The sequence below is a fragment of the Harpia harpyja genome, chromosome 10, assembly GCF_026419915.1.
Source record: "Harpia harpyja isolate bHarHar1 chromosome 10, bHarHar1 primary haplotype, whole genome shotgun sequence".
NCBI lineage: Eukaryota > Metazoa > Chordata > Aves > Accipitriformes > Accipitridae > Harpia > Harpia harpyja.
In genome coordinates, this window is record NC_068949.1 from 12,531,320 (window position 1) to 12,547,718 (window position 16,399).

The 16,399-nt window shown below is 37.8% G+C and overlaps 1 protein-coding gene across 4 annotated transcripts in view; it reads left to right on the forward strand.

The window, feature by feature from the left end:
* RHOBTB1 (Rho related BTB domain containing 1) overlaps window positions 1–14,023 on the forward strand; it is a 55,199-nt gene extending 41,176 nt beyond the window's left edge. For all 4 annotated transcript variants that reach the window (XM_052799716.1, XM_052799715.1, XM_052799717.1 and 1 more), the window contains 7 exons: window positions 1,732–1,917; window positions 3,662–4,629; window positions 5,059–5,177; window positions 7,588–7,738; window positions 9,496–9,584; window positions 11,088–11,193; window positions 11,716–14,023. In XM_052799716.1, coding sequence (XP_052655676.1) covers window positions 1,732–1,917; window positions 3,662–4,629; window positions 5,059–5,177; window positions 7,588–7,738; window positions 9,496–9,584; window positions 11,088–11,193; window positions 11,716–11,885 — 1,789 coding nt within the window. In that variant the 3' untranslated portion in view covers window positions 11,886–14,023. The remainder of the gene's footprint in view (window positions 1–1,731; window positions 1,918–3,661; window positions 4,630–5,058; window positions 5,178–7,587; window positions 7,739–9,495; window positions 9,585–11,087; window positions 11,194–11,715) is intronic.
* The last annotated feature ends 2,376 nt before the right edge of the window (window positions 14,024–16,399 follow it).

The following is a 16,399-nucleotide window of genomic DNA, read 5'->3' on the forward strand; positions in this document are numbered from 1 at the left end:
AGGACACAAGAGAGTCTATCTCACTAAGATGCTTAGCTTTAGTTAGGACCAGCCAGACAGCCAAGGCTTGCCGCTCTGGCAGTCCTGATGATCTTGAATTAAACAACAATTGACCAGATTAGAATATGTGTAACACACATTTTTTTTTTAATCTTAGCTGTACATTAAGTTCTCCTTTTTGGGAGCTAAGCAAATGTCTGCTGAGGCTTAGGTTTTACTCTTACGTGACCTTGAAAAGAGCAAGTTTGAGTTTAAAGGGTGTTTGCCTCAGTTATGTAGAAGACCAGTGTATTAGCTGCTTACCACTTCACTACTTAGTAGGTAACTTTTCAGTTTGAAAAGGCCTTGTTTCTATATATGACAGATGTGTTGCAGTTTATATAAGATACAAACTTGGAGCAGGAGCATTTCTCTTGCATTAAATTTATGCTCACAGCAGTACCTGTATTGTATGCAGCTATCTTTAGAAACAGTCTTGCTGGATATATCTGTGCCTTCAGTGAAATGTAGAACGCAGCAGTGCTGAGGAGGTATTTCATTATTTAAAAGGTGAATGTTAAGATTCACTGCTGCTGCTCTATACACTACACAAACTGCAGACACCACACATTTGTGCTAAATTAAAGAATAATAGAAGTGAGACAGACATGGTATTGCTGAGCTTATCCTGCTGACAATTCTGTAGCAATAATTTGCCTCCTCAAAATGTCCCTTCCCCTCAATTTTTCTTAAGAGTTTCAATTCAACTTTTTTTCTCCTCTTCTTTTTTTCCCATGAGAGACCCAAGAGCTTGAGAACTGCTTTGTAACATCCCATCCCAGTTTATAAACAATGAAATTGCTGCCCCAAGTGAGGAATGCCCTGAGACAAGTATTCAAGCATTTCTCTGCCTTAGGGTGCTAGCACTGACAAGGGTTAGGTGGTGGTTTAGTGGATGAAGTGTCAACCTTAATCCTCATATTTAGAATTTATAAAGCAAGTTTATTTAGTGAAGTACTTTTTGTTTTCTTAAAACCTTTAAAAGCCTGCAAATATTGTCATGCTTACTCTGATTTCAGCCACTGTTCTATATTTTACACTTTACTGACCTTATTTTTATGGTAATGTTTACTTTTGCTTATATTGAGAAGTGGTCATTCTGCAGTAATTTACCCTTCTAACAGGTTATCTATTAAAGATGTTAGAGAATTGCTGTGCCAAGTGCATTGCCAAGGAAACCACCTCAGTATCTAAAATGGTGCAGTAAAGGTATTTCTCCATGACAAGTTCAGAAGTGATCTGTGTCTGCCTGTGTAGCTGTTCTGAAGTTTTGCATAACTCCTCTCTAATTCCTAAGCGCCAATGATCTTTGAATTGCAATTTAGGTGTCCAGTCAGCAGAATTATTTCTTGAGCAATGACAGTCTGTGAATAACTGTAGTGTAAAAGTAGAGAATGGCAAGCCCTACCTCTCTTCTTAGCGCTCTGTTCATACGTGCAGGAATAATCTCTCAGCATAGAGGGGCAGTGCTTCCTAGGTATGTGGCTTTGTGCTCCCATGCTTTTGTGGTGAAATGTGTAGCTTCTATCAAACCTCTTGCACAAACAACATGTATTCTGACATCTGGGTGTCAGCACGTTTTTCAAAGTGTAGAGTGGAGTAGCTTTAAGCTGGAGTGATGAAAATAGGTGAAGCTGCAGTGGAAAGCATGTTTGTTGGGTTTAACTGGATATTTTCTTCTTGCCTTTCTAGGTCTGATGTAGTTGTTCTGTGCTTTTCAATTGCTAATCCTAATTCCCTGAATCATGTGAAAACGATGTGGTATCAAGAAATCAAGCACTTCTGTCCTCGCACACCTGTCATTCTGGTGGGCTGCCAGCTAGATCTCCGCTATGCTGATCTTGAGGCTGTTAACAGAGCCAGGCGGCCTTTGGCAAGGTAAAGTTTAAACAAAAATAAGAATTAAAAAAATCACCTTCGTAATCAAGTACAGTACTTCCAAAAGAGAAGTTATAGAGCCTAGTTTCCTTTTTTTGTAAAATGAGAATATATGTGCTTTCTTTTTAATTCTGTTGTCTGAGTTTGTTAGTTCTTTAACACATGCAGTTATTATGTGTTTCCCACAATATTTTTGCACATTGGACATCTAAACTTGTTTGGGTGCCTGAACACTACGATAATAAAGAGATAATAATGATTACTGAAGGTTTTCATATATGTCTTTCTTCATCTGAACATGTGTATCATGTCCTACCCTGTCACTACTGTCTGGTACTGTTTTAAACTGACAGATTCTACTCAAGTTTTCTTAATTCTCAATTATTATTTTTATGTAAATGTAATCCTACATCATGGCAGAAAATAAAGTGGTTGCAAATTAAATTTTTTAAAGTTCTGAGATACAAGAGAGTTTGGGGTCATTCTGGAGAAGCTTTGTTTTTCCCAGATTCAAAAGATAAGCATTCACATGTTTGGGCAAAACAGTCCCACAATTACCTGTTCACTTCTGATTTCCTCCTTTTATGTGAATTTGAATGAGACCAGATTCATGGAAATAATATCCATGATCGTGTAATTAAAGACTCTATTGTTAAAAAATTTCCATAAAGGGATTGAATTAATATACCATGGGCTCTCAGAAAACTTTGCATTGCATTGCATTCAAATTCTTAACTCAGCAATATGATTTTCATAGGTTGGTTTGTTTATTAAATATTTCTTCACTGTGTGGGTGGGGTTGGCTTTTTGGTTGACTCTTTAAAAGGAAATGTTTTTTCAAAACTCAAAATTCTTCTGCCCTAATCCTCCTTTATGATTTCACCATTAATAAAGTTTAAATCAGTACTCTGCATGTCTAGCACAGACTTCTGCCACCTGAATTGATTATTAGCTGGTGACTAAACCAAGCTGTTGTCTGGAGTGTGTTAAGTCTGTGCCAGCTTGTGTCTGCCCAATATGATATGCTCAGAGAATGCACTGTTGGGTCATGTCTTCTGGTGAGATGATTTTTTGTTGGGAAAATGGATCCTAGCCCAGACTTTTTTCTGGTTTGTTTACCCTGTGTCATGTACTAGAGCTGCTCTGGAAATTCATGAGTTCCCACATAATGCTTCTACAGCCAAAACAGGCCTAACTCTTGAAGTCTGTGTTCAGTTACACTTTTGTCATAGGCTACTATGATTTTCTTGAAAAAGCATAAGCTTAAGAAATATCTCTCATTTCATACTTAGCTATATTTGTGTCATTTCTATGTCACAAGAATTTCCATTTGAGTTTAAATGATGATACTGACAGAATACCTGAGTAGAAAGGGATGTTAGTAGGTTTTTTTAAATAATGAATGTTCTCAAGCATCCTGTCAACTTTTTTTACTGTAAATTTCCCTTTAATAGAGAGAAGGCTTGCTCCATTTTGTGCAAATGATTTCTACATATTTTTAATAACATTGCAAAGACACCACCAAACTTAAACAAAATTACGAGTATGTGCTATTCTAAAACTCTCTGGAGTCATGGTTGTAGATTTCCAAAGGTCTTTGTGGGCTTAATTTTATATTTTGTTTCATTTGAATGTTAGTTATCTCAGAATTAGTGCTGAGACATTTTTTTAAATTCCGTGCTTTCTGGAGTAACTTTGTGATGATCGTTGTGTGTGAGAAGGTTTATTTTTTGTTTAACCCTAGGCCGATAAAAAGAGGAGACATTTTGCCACCAGAAAGAGGCAGAGAGGTTGCCAAGGAACTTGGGATACCGTACTATGAAACCAGTGTATTTGACCAGTTTGGGATTAAAGATGTCTTTGACAATGCAATTAGAGCTGCTCTGATCTCCAGAAGACACCTGCAGTTCTGGAAATCTCATTTGAAGAAGGTCCAAAAACCTTTGCTTCAGGCTCCATTCCTACCTCCAAAAGCCCCTCCTCCAGTTATCAAAATTCCTGAGTGTCCGGTACCAAGTATGAATGAAGCTGGATATTTATTGGACAGCCCACTGTGTGCAGATGTTATGTTTGTTCTCCAGGAGCAGGACTACATTTTTGCTCACAAGATTTACCTAGCTACCTCCTCTTCAAAGTTTTATGACCTTTTCTTAATGGAATGTGAGGGAAGTCCAGACTTGGATGAAACACAGTGTAATAAAGAAAATACAAATAAGGATGTTCTGACAAGTCGCCTTGAGACAAACGGTAACAGTGATGAGACATCCTTGAAATCTGCTGGTGTTAAAATTCCCCCACCGGAAAGTACTGGCTCTTTAAACATGCTAGAACCCGAACCTGGTGAAACAAATTCTACAGCAAGATCTCTGTTGTCCTGGGGTAAGGGGTTTGTTAGTGTGCATAAGGAAATGCAAGTGAATCCTGTCTCAAATAGGACATGTCCTGTAACTGTGGTAAAAATGGATTCATCTGTGCAGGCCGGACCTTTTAAAACTGTTTTGCAGTTTTTATACACAGGACAACTGGATGAAAATGAAAAAGATCTCACAAGACTGGGTCAGATTGCTGAAATCTTGGAAGTATTTGATTTGCGAATGATGGTGGAGAATATTATGAATAAAGAAGCCTTCATGAATCAAGAGATTACTAAAGCATTTCATGTCAGAAAAGCTAATCGGATAAAAGAGTGCCTTTGCAAAGGGACACTTTCTGGTAAGTAAATACATGCTTTAACAGGAAAAGCACTAATTCTTTTCTCATTCATTTTACTGTCACTTCACAGACTTCAAAAACTGTGATAGCTTGCATTGTTCTGAGAGGAGGGATGAGCCCAAAATTATAGTGTTACTCAGGCCAACTGTTCCAACCTAGGATTCTGCAGTTTAATTTCTCAAAATCTAGACACAAGCTTTTAAATAAATGACCCAATTTTCCAAAGTGTTGAACATCCAATATCCCCCTTTTGAGTGAGGCTTTTTCATTTAACTATGTAAAACGTTAGAGTTATCTTCAGGGTGGGGGTCATGGGAAAGTGAAAGAAGTCCTTGGTTAACAATGTGCAAGTGAAACATACATTCTTGAGACACAGTTTCACTTTAAACGCAGACTTGCAGTATGCCTGTTTCTTTGTTCCTACGGCAGATGTGACATTTAAATTGGATGACGGAACCATAAATGCCCACAAGCCACTGTTGATCTGTAGCTGTGAATGGATGTCTGCTATGTTTGGAGGATCATTTATCGAAAGCTTGAACAGTGAGGTATTTGTCCATTTTGCTTACAATGTCTGATGAGGGTGATGGAAACATCATTCTGTATCTATTTGAAAGGTTGCAATAATCCCTGGAATGATTCTTTATTTTTCCCTTGCAGACCTGGGATGCTTTTCTTCTCAAGGCATTAAATTAGGATGCCTAAAAGGATAACATATTTTCTGCAAGGCATGAGACTTCCTGAAATGTTGGAGCATGTGTTTAAACCTGAAATCCTTTAAAATATTAAATATGGGGGGGGGGGGGGGAATTAAGTATGAATTTGTGAATTTCTTTAAAATAAGTTTTAAAGTTGTGTGAATGTATATTTATACAATCAGAAACATTACAAAGAACACTTGGGGCAGAGACATTGATGAAGGATTTAAAGGGGAAAAAAGGGTTAAAGAACATGGAGTGTTAAACTAGAAAAGGAGTGTTAAACTAAGCTCAGAATCTCTAGTGCATCAGCTTGTCCTCTTGAGTAAAGCAGGTATGAAGTACAGTATAAAAGATCTCAATGCTTTGAATTAAGGTTTTGCAGCAGAAGCTTTGTATTTTCGGGTGCCTTCATGGTCTGTTTTTTAAATTCTAAACACTCTGCTAATATTTTTTTCTTGTGTCTTATCCATACCCAGGTTTTGACTTTTGTTTTGATTTTTTTGTTCCTTTCCATACTTATGGGTCTTGCTCATATGAAGAGTTCAAGTTTTTTGTGTTTAATATTCTGGAAGACGGTGTTCTACTTAGATTTTTCTTGCTTCTTCTAATATAGCTGTAAACATAATTCCTTTCCCAGAGGCATGCTCAACAAGTGGTTCATTAAAAATACATAGTTTGATTCTAGTAAGCAACATTTGGCAATGAAGAATACACATTTATTTTCTACCAGCCTGTTTTTAGTGATTAACTTAACAGTCTTAGCTTATCTTTCCAATTTAAAATATTTAGCTTCCATTTTGTAGAGTTTAAAGCATTCAGTAATGCTTTTGGAAGTTTTAAAATATAAGTAGATATTAATTTAATGGTTTCCTTTGGTTTACAAAAAATAAAACCATCTACTTTTTACATACTACTTTTTCTGTATTTGGGGCAGATTTTATAAACTTATTCACTGAATTTACTGTTCTCTGCACTAATAAAAATATATTAATAATGAATGAGTTTCACAACTAGTTCCTCTTACTTGGAGAACTGAGCCGCTTCCCGGAGTGGCTGATATGCGTAAGAGGTTCATGCTTTAGCAATAACAGATCTGGGTTTGAATCCCACCCATCCAGGCAGAGCTGAAAGAAAAATTCACAAGCCCCCGAAGGTTAACAACCAGCTCTGTGACAATGATTAACCCCCTTCTAGCGGGAAGTACATGCTGACTGCTTCCAAGCAGTCAGATTAAGTTGCACATACATTTAATTCCTCATCATAATTTTATTATTATTTTTCTGCTCTGCCATTTTTTTTACTGCAAGTTCTTCAGAATATCACAGTGCATTCTTCAGTGCCAGCATCTCTTTCTTGAGTTATGAAGACATATGTTACAAACTGCTGATTAATGGGATCGACTAGCTTGCATATTGGAAGCAGACTTACTTACCTGCCGCAACCCGGAGCCCTGCAAGAATCAGTTTTACCCTGTTCTTTGGAGGAATGGTCGTGTGTGCAAACTGTAATTGAGATGCTACAAAGATAGGTTACAGTGAGGCTTTCTAACTCTCCTTCCTCTTCTTTTAGGCTTCCCTGCAGTGAAATGGAGTTAGAGTTGTTCTGACAAGAAATTAGATAGCTTTTGTCCTAGATAGCTTTTGTCCTAGTCTTGGTAGTTTCATTACATGGTGGTTACACTAATTACACATGTGTGGCAGAAATGGTTTACATTTTCTTTGCCTCCTTTCATCAGTTCTCAGTTCCTTCCCAACCATCATGTATTTGGATAGTTTGGTTATTTATAAACAGGCTGAGACGGGTGGGCTTTCTGTTATCCTTTGGTTTCTGTTATTCTCAGAATCCCCAGAATACCCCTTGTCAGGAGCAGATAGATTCCATTCCTCAAGAAGTCTACCAAGGGAGGTTTGTCATGGGAAGTGCTCAGTGGCTTTTCTGTATCCCACATAGCTGTCCATTTGCAGGCTAGAAAGCATTGAACAGATTCACTGTTTGATGTGGATCCAATTCCAGCAATTTGGTATCAAGTTGCTTGTATGTAAGCTGGCAAAGGATCTGACTCTGGAGGTATGCTTACCTGTTGGCAGCTTCTTGAACTTCAATGGGGAATTTCTTTTTTGAAAAATATTTTCCCTGCATTTCTAAAATGACTTGAAGAGAAAAAGAGATAGTCCAGCAAAGTGACAGAAGTGAAATATGGGCTCTATGTGAAAATTCCGTGATTATTAGAGACTTTTTTCTTAAATATCTTTTCCAGGTAGTTCTTCCCAATATAAACAAGACTTCCATGCAAGCAGTTTTAGATTACTTGTATACCAAGCAACTGTCCTCTGGTCAGGAACTGGACACACTTGAGTTAATTGCATTGGCAAATAGGTTTTGCCTTCCTCACCTGGTTGCGCTAGCAGGTAAGAATTTGTGGCCTTGTCCCATGCAGTGTCTTCTGCAATGGCTGAAACATGTTTTAGTAGTTTTGGAATGCACAGGATTTTCTCAAGTGTCAGGGAAAAGAAATATTTTTTTTTTCTGAAAAGGATATTGTAATACAAATTTATATTTTCACTTAGAAAAATGTATTTGCCTTTCTCTTGCCTTTCTTAGTTTGTGCTAAACCAGCTCAGAACAGTAAAGTATTCTGTGCTTTAAAAACAGAAAGAGTAAACCTTCTCTTTAGCATTGATAATAATGTCTGTGGTTTGTAATATCCATTCTGTTGCTGTTCAATTTACCTGAAAACAGGATGGACCCCAGGCTTTCCATTACATAATGAATGAAGTGCTCCATTATACATTTCTATTCAAAGACAGCAACTGAGCCAATTCAAAACTGATCTAGGTGATCATCTTTTTAGAAATGCTGTCTGGATCCCTTTTCACTGTCTAGATGGGAATTGGATATTTTGGTATGTACATGGGGATTCAACCCTCATTTCAGGAAGAAAAACTTTTCAATCACATATTTAGAGAAAAATTACAGGATAGGATACTACTTAGTTCTAAAATGAAATCCATACACACCCCAGACCTCCAGGATTGTTTGGGGGTTTTTTTGTTCATTTGTTTCTCTCTATGTATGTACCTTGGCATTGTGCTGAAGACACAGCCAAGGCCAAAACTCAGAGACAGATGAAGCAAAGCTACGTGTATTTACAGGACAACATTTAGACAAAACTTAATCACATACCAAATCCTAGCTGCCCTTCATTTGTACATCACGACTGCGTACCTTGTCTTCACTGGTTCTGACTGACCAAATCTCTATTGCATAATATTATATGTGCATTTTAACTGAAGTCTTGGTTATTTTTTTTAAGTAGTTGCAGCATAAACATTCATATAGTATTAAGAATATTTCATTCCATTTAATTCTTGATGAAATAATTTTGAGTCCAAAGGCTACTGCCGACAACTGAACCCAGTAGAGTCAAATCAGCAGACAACATTTCACAAAAAACACTCAAACCTCTAAGATTCTAGGAAATGGTTCTAGGAATGGGTTAAGGAGACTTTTGAACTGAAGTGGCTTTTGGGGGAGCTGGACAGCCTTCATCTGGATCCCTAGGAATGACCAATCTGAGAATCTGAAGAGGGCCTGAAGTGAACTTTTCTGTATCAGTGCTGTGTGTATACTCATTAATAAATCCACAATGCAATGGCAAGTGCACTGTTGCCTAAAAACTTGGCTATTGCTTTTGTATTACCCGAAAGAGACAGCTGATCCATATTTCTAATTTATATTGAATATTGCAGCCATCTGTTCCACCAGAAAAAGACTAGTGGCTGCTAAACTTTGTCCTTCTATAAGTGGTTATTAACTGCAGGCTTGCTTTCTGTAAGAAAGAGATAAGAATTGTGTGTGAAACCAGAAATAGATAGTTTGGGTTAAGGCAAAGGGGCAAATCCTCATGTGGACTGTGCTCCACTGGAGCAAGACAGTTTATACCTGTGATGCAGAATCTCCAGCCACAACTCTAAAGGCCTGAATTTGACTTCACCCAAATCTGAAGTTGCTCAGGATATCTGGGTGAATGTGCCACCTGCATAATGCTAGAGTTAACACTAGGAGGAGGGAGAATGTGCCTTCTTGGTTCTTTGTTACTTGTGGATGACCTGATCTTGAAATGTGACCGTTTCCCATGTGAGTGATGAGTTTTCTCCTCTAACAGAACAGCATGCAGTACAAGAGCTGACAAAAGCCTCCATGAGCGGCATTGCAATAGATGGAGAAGTACTATCCTATTTGGAATTGGCTCAGGTCAGTGTGCACCATTTTTTAAAGATATTCTGGCCAACTGCAGAGCTTGTTTTAACACCTTACTGGTTCTGAGCATTGCTTCTAAGTGGCTCAAAGTCTGCAGTTCTGGGAGCAACTGACAATAAAACTTAGTTTTATCTTCTATTTCAAAGAAGGTTTTTCTATTAGTTCACAGATGAAACACCTATTTAAGTAATCTCAGAGGAGTTGTCTTTCAAATATATATTTTATTTTTTGTTGATTGTGGAGCTTCCAAGCTCCACATTCTCATGGCCATGCTTCAGTAACATGAAATGCAATGTAATGAAGCTGTTCAGCTTTGTAACGGTGACTGATTCTGGGGTTCCTTTCAATTCAGTTCTTGTAGATATATTTAGACCTGTATTGCAAAGGCAACATTTTTTGTGTTCTTTGACTTGACACTTAGACTGGCTACTCGGAGCCAGTCATCTGATAGTTCGGAGTGAGTGCAAATCCTACTACTTTATGTTCAAACATGTTTCAATGTTTCTTGAGTCCCAGAAACCATGAAGAGAACCGCAGCTCACAGTTAAACTGCACACCTCTGTTTTCCAAAAGGAGTGATACAGCAGTCTACTAGATGCAGTAGTACAAGCTAAAATATTTTTTTAAATTCTATTGTTCTTGATTTCACACTAATGATGAGTCTGGCTGCAGCTTGGCTTGAAGTCCGGGGTTTAAGTAGCAATGAAATACAGCACAAGCTGGCCACCATGCAAGATTTCCTGCAACTGCTTTCAAGTGCCTCTCTTGCAATACCTATAAAGCTGTTGCAAAACCAGGACTGAACCCCTTCCAAGAAAAGGCAGCCCACTTCACTTAATTTTGATTTTATGAAGGGTGCTTTTTCTTTTTTTTTCTCCTGGTTGAAGACAGAAGTAATATGTTTAACTACTGTTAGGATATCCTCTGCTCCCAGTACATACATCGATATGATGTGTTTATAACCTGGGAAGTTCACAGTAGACAGTCAGAATGCCAGAATTGATACACATGCTATACAATTTGACTTGCATTATAGCTGTGATTCGTTACGACCATAGAAAGCTTGTACAAGATTTTGTATTAAGCTTTCAGTAATACTTGATTTTTGTCAACAAGCATAGTTATCCAGGGAGTTACTTCAGAGTAGGGTTTGCAATAACTGGTAGGGATATATGACTGATACAATCATACCAGAAAATTCAGGTCCAGCGTGCCTTGGGTTCAGATCCTGTGTGGGACTGAATGCAGTTTGCCAGTTGCTGTGCATGCTAAGCACCTATTCATGAGACTTTTGGGCCACTGGTTGTTCCAGCAGGATTGTGTGACAAGGTCTAGGGCATCTAGAGGCTACTTCAGCCTCAAAAGCCCCCTGTATGCTTGGGAGAGTGCTGCCAGATAAAACCTGCTGGGGACCATTCTACCTTTAGTTGTTAATTGGGGCTGCAAAAAGAATTATAACCTCAGGAAATAGAATAAGCTCTTTGGTTTTCTTTACAGTTTCACAATGCTAACCAGCTGGCAGCTTGGTGCTTGCACTACATCTGCACCAATTACAACAGCGTTTGCTCCAAATTCCGCAAGGAAATCAAAGCTAAATCTTCAGGTATGGGCAACATTCCTTCCCAGTTATTTTCATAAGGGTTTCCCCTTCTTTCTCCTCACCCAGTTGATTAAACATGAAGACAAAGATGATCTCAGATAGCTAAGCCATGAGACTGAACCTCTGTGCTATCTTGAGTAGCATTCATGAATTCTTATCTGTAAAGAAAGGTCATAATCATCAGCCTGATTCCTGGGCAAGCATTATGTTCTTTACCTATTTCAGTGATGCTGAAAGGAACAGAGCTATTTTCAGGCTCCACAATGAAAAATACACTCTGTAAAGGGCTTGCTTTTTTACACTCTGTGGTGGACTAAGGCCTCTTGAGCATAAACACTTTCAAAGTCTTTACACACTTTAAGTAAGGCATATGAGGAAGCTGGGGGAATCCCCAATAAGCCAGCTAACATAGAGACTGGATAAAAGATTAGCTGCATAGCTTTTTGCAGACACTCAAGACATTTCTGGGATTTGTGTATCTTATTGGCTTGTTTAGGGGCTTTTTGATTGTTTCTTTTTAATCAGATAATCAAGAATATTTTGAGAGGCATCGGTGGCCGCCTGTGTGGTATTTAAAGGAAGAAGATCACTACCAGCGAGTTAAAAAAGAAAGAGAAAAGGAAGATGTTGCACTGAATAAACACCATTCAAAGCGGAAGTGGTGCTTCTGGAATTCCTCTGCTGTAGTTGCCTGAACAAAGCAAATAAGTGGAAATTGATAGCCAGTGTCAGAAATTAGTCTTATTGTTAGAAATAAGATGTAGTTCAGGTTTTCAGGAAACTTTGTTCCATGTATGCATTTATTATTGCTAGGGTCAAAAGCACAAGCTCACTGAAAGTGAGCCTGGAACAGCTCCTCAAAGTCATGTATATTTTTGGCTAGTAAGCAGATAAATGTCTACCATTATTACACTTCTTTTTATACAACAACAAAAAAATCCAGCATTAATGTTTCAATCTCCAGTTGGGAAATATTTTTATACTGTCTGGTGTATTTTGTTCAGATAAAATTCTGGATACCATTTTATTTTACAGACCACAGAATGACCATGTAGCAGCTTTGTAATTAGATTTTAACAATTTTTACTATGCGAGTACAGTGAAATAGACAATCTTCAGTCATAAGAGACCGCTTTTAGAGTATCTCATAAAAGTCATCTTAGGAAAAAATCTAGTTGCCTACTATAGGTTGTCTTTTTTAAACTAAAAGTACTGTGCACTGGTAATATAATTAGATGGTTATTTCCCCTTTCTAAAGTAAAAGGTTAGAATAGGATCCAATAACTGCAAGATATAGAGTGCTTGATCTTTGCTTAGCTGAATAATAGGCAGTATAATTACCTGTTCAACTGCAGGCAAATGTATTTCTAATATTTGCCATGGAAGTGCAAATAATTATGACTATGATGTGGGCCATGTGAAATCTAGTGATTCTAAGTATTCAGAGGTTTTATATGTTTAGATCAAAGAGGATATTTCTAAAATCATTTAGAAGGGCTTATTAATTTATATCCTTATACAAGTATGGATCTGAATGCAAAAAGCAGTTACACTGCTTGCATTTGAATTACTGCATGGCAGTTACCTTGTTCTGTTGGATCTTAACCATGCAGCCACTCCTCATGCCGAATTCCTTTTTGCTTCAGTGCAAGCAAATGAAAGGGCTGCAAAAACAAGTAGGAGTTATCTAGTGTTACAGCATTTTGTAAACGAAGAAGGGTCTTCACACACAAGATCACTTAAGTTTGATTCAAATTCTTTTATAGCTTTTCCCAGGTAGAACTCAAAATGTTAGATTATTTTTAAGTAGATTATATATTTCCCCTGGACGTAGGTATTCCCAGAAAGCTGGGGGCAAAATGATGGCAGAAAGGCAGGAATCCTGAACAAGTGGTGCGAGAAAAGAAAAGGCCTCCAGTGTTTTCAAAATAGCCTGTCTGTTTATGACTTTTTATCAACCATTACTCCAAAGCTGCAGTGTTACACTAGATTACATAAGGATGAGAGCATTTTTTAAAAGACCAAAACTAAAATACATAGACTGTAGAACATACACATGCAATCCTGTACAGTGTCTCAGGCACAATTCAGTAACCAAGGTAGTATTGTGTATTAATTAGGTTCGTTAACATTGTTTTGTGCTGGCAGCTCAGCATACCAATGTGAAAAGCTGTTTGTGGTATTTTCTGTGTTCAAAGGCAAGGCAGTACAGCCAAACCCCAGTACTGTAGGTCAGGAAAGGCTTTGGACTGAAAGCCATATACACCTCTACATATCTGTGTTCTGAATGGACTAATTCCTGGCAGATGCTACCACAGGATGGTAGAAGCCACCCAGCATGGAAAGTGATGCTGCTGTACAAACTTTTATAAGGAAAGCAAGTGACAGATTCCTATCCCTGTAAGATTCATCACCATATGGTGATAAAGAAGGGCTATAAATGATGGTTGCAAATATGTCTCCTTAATTCTTGGTCAGTGATGATGTATAGCATGGAGAAGAATGAATGAGAGAAGATGTGTCAAGACTAAGATAAGATAAATATCTGTTGTCACAAAATGTTAACCAGTCACATTTTAAATAAGTATTGCTACTAGGTTTTACACAACCAAAGCTACTGTATGATTGTAATCTTGCCAAACTGTAATGAATACATAAATGAACCTGAGGTATATGCAATAATATCGAGTTGTTCTAGTTATCAGCTGCTATAACCAAGTGGCTGGTTCATTTGGTTAATGCTGTCTATGGCCTTTAATCCTGGTGGTTATTTTGTGTTTTTTATTTGGGGGGAAAAAAAAAAGTCAATAAAACTGTTTCGTTACAAACTGTCTCCCAGTACTTTGAAGAAGCTTCTTAAATTTTGCATTAGGTGCTGCCCTTTTTAGTGCTGCTTGTAAGCATCCAGTTGTGGTATCATTCATGGAATTTTACTGAACTGATATATGCATGGCGTATTAGGATTTATGCTTGGGGTGTCACAAGGAAATCCAACAGTGTTTGTATATGATGGTGGAAGGTTGGTACTTGTCACTTACTGTTAAACTGCATAGCAAAAAAACCTCATGCCACTTTTACCCATGGTTTCTGATATTTAATTAGCATGATATTACCCAAGGGACATGAAACTAATTAGTCATGACAGACAAGGGGAGGAAAAATGCAGGTAAACAGCAGGACGTCTGTAAGGTTTTCAGTATGCTCTAAACATTGTACAAACACTGTTTTCCCTGCTTTCTCACTGCCTTAGTTGTCAACCATTATACAGAATCCCTCATTATCGGTTAGTACTCAGCAACTCCCTCCCTGAATATAGGTTCTTTAACTGATAGAGGTAGAAAGCCGGTGATTTTCTAGAGGATTTTTGCAAGATGTCATGCAAAGAATGTCATGTTTGTGATTTTTTTAAAGCTCTTAAGCAATGCCAAGGACATTGAAAGTAAGCACACTCAGCACACAGTGTACATTTTTTTTTTTTTTGAAGTGCTAATTTATGAGAATGTTACATATCTCAGTGACTTATTTTTGGAAGCAAAATTTTATTTCTTTGAACTTACCATTAGAAAATGTAATGGGCTCAACAGAAAGAGTGGTGACATTAGATGTAAAAATGTTTCTCTTGATTATGATAAAACCAGTAGCATGGAAGGAGCAAATCAGAAGTGTTGCCCTTCAGGGCATTCTTTTTTAAATATTATGACCATTTAGGAGAAGTTGCATGTCCTTTATTTCTGGGGAGTCTCATTCAGCCTATTTCTTAGAAACAGTGTTTTTCTATTTGTTCTTTAAGACAGAATTTCTGCGAGCAAGTTCCTCTGCATCACAACACAAACCAGTTTCTGTGGCTTCCCACCCACAAATAGCACACCAAAGCCAGAAATAGAAGTGTTTTGCAAGTAAGATGGGATTGGCCAGACTACAGCCACAACTCACTAATTTCATTCACTGAAGACCTACTCATCACTGTCTTTTAGTCAGATCAGGCCTCAAAGTGTGCAAAGGTAAGCTAGATAGTACTAAATATGTGTGTACATTAAGAAGGGTTGCCTAGTAGGAGAGACTTATCTGGACATCCCTTCTGAGCACTGAAAGCAGGATTGTACCAAAGGGAATAAAGGAAAAGCAGCACAGTGCTTTATTGCACTAATTCTTCAGCAACTTACCCACAGATATCCCTCAAGAATAACTTATGCCTAGAAGTGTTTGATGTGTAAAATCAGAGGTTTATTTTCCATGTTCCAGTAACAACAGCACTGGGAAAACAGCTGAAGGCATCTTGGAAATCCTGCTCTGAGGGCCAGGTCTTCAATCTTCTGTACAAAAAGGTTTAGGTAAAGATCTAATGTACTAGATGATAGGATTAATGTTGGTACCTAAACTCCAGGATGGTGAAATATTTCAGTTCTTCCAGACTTTTTAAGATTACAGTCTGGTGAAGAAAATTTGCTTTGTCGGATGAAACTACAGTTTTGTCCCTATTCTGTCCCTTTTTTTCTAGATCACAGTCTTTATACTCTTGTCACTGGATAGGCCAACATTTATTTACTCTGGGTTGGGGTCCAAAGTATGTACTATGCAGTGAGGTGTCTTTAAGGTGGCTGCTTGCCACTCCTGAATTGCCTTAGATTTTTGGTCTATTAAAATGATCTAACAGCATTTGCACATGTCTACTTCTGCAGGTAAAATTCCTATTGAAATGGATGAGATACCACACGCACACACACACTTTGGGCTTTGAGGTGCCACCTATTGAATTTACACGTTATTGCTTGCCTGTGTTCCAAATCTGCTAACAGAAGTTTGCTCTGTGTACTGCATGCAGGATAAGGCAGTGTGTTAGCAGCAATAATCCCCATCCTATAGGCTCTACAATAGGATAATTCTTTGTCAGTTAAATTATGCCTTTAGCTAAAAGAATATAACCCATGTCATGGATTCACTTTGCACTAACAGCCAGAGTAGTGAGACTATTGTATATTTATACATGCAAACTAAATCCCTCACTGCTGCTCACATAAAAATCTTGATTTCTGGTAGAAATATGAAAAGCTTTTGGATAAAGGCTGCAGGAGGCTAAGAAGAAAATTTGAACACCAGAAGTTGCAAGAATGATTGTGCTAATGTATCCCAGCTCTAGAGAAAATCAAACCAAGAAGATAAAGATGTGATTCAGAGAAAGCAGTTAGCATGGGACAACAGATGATGGCTC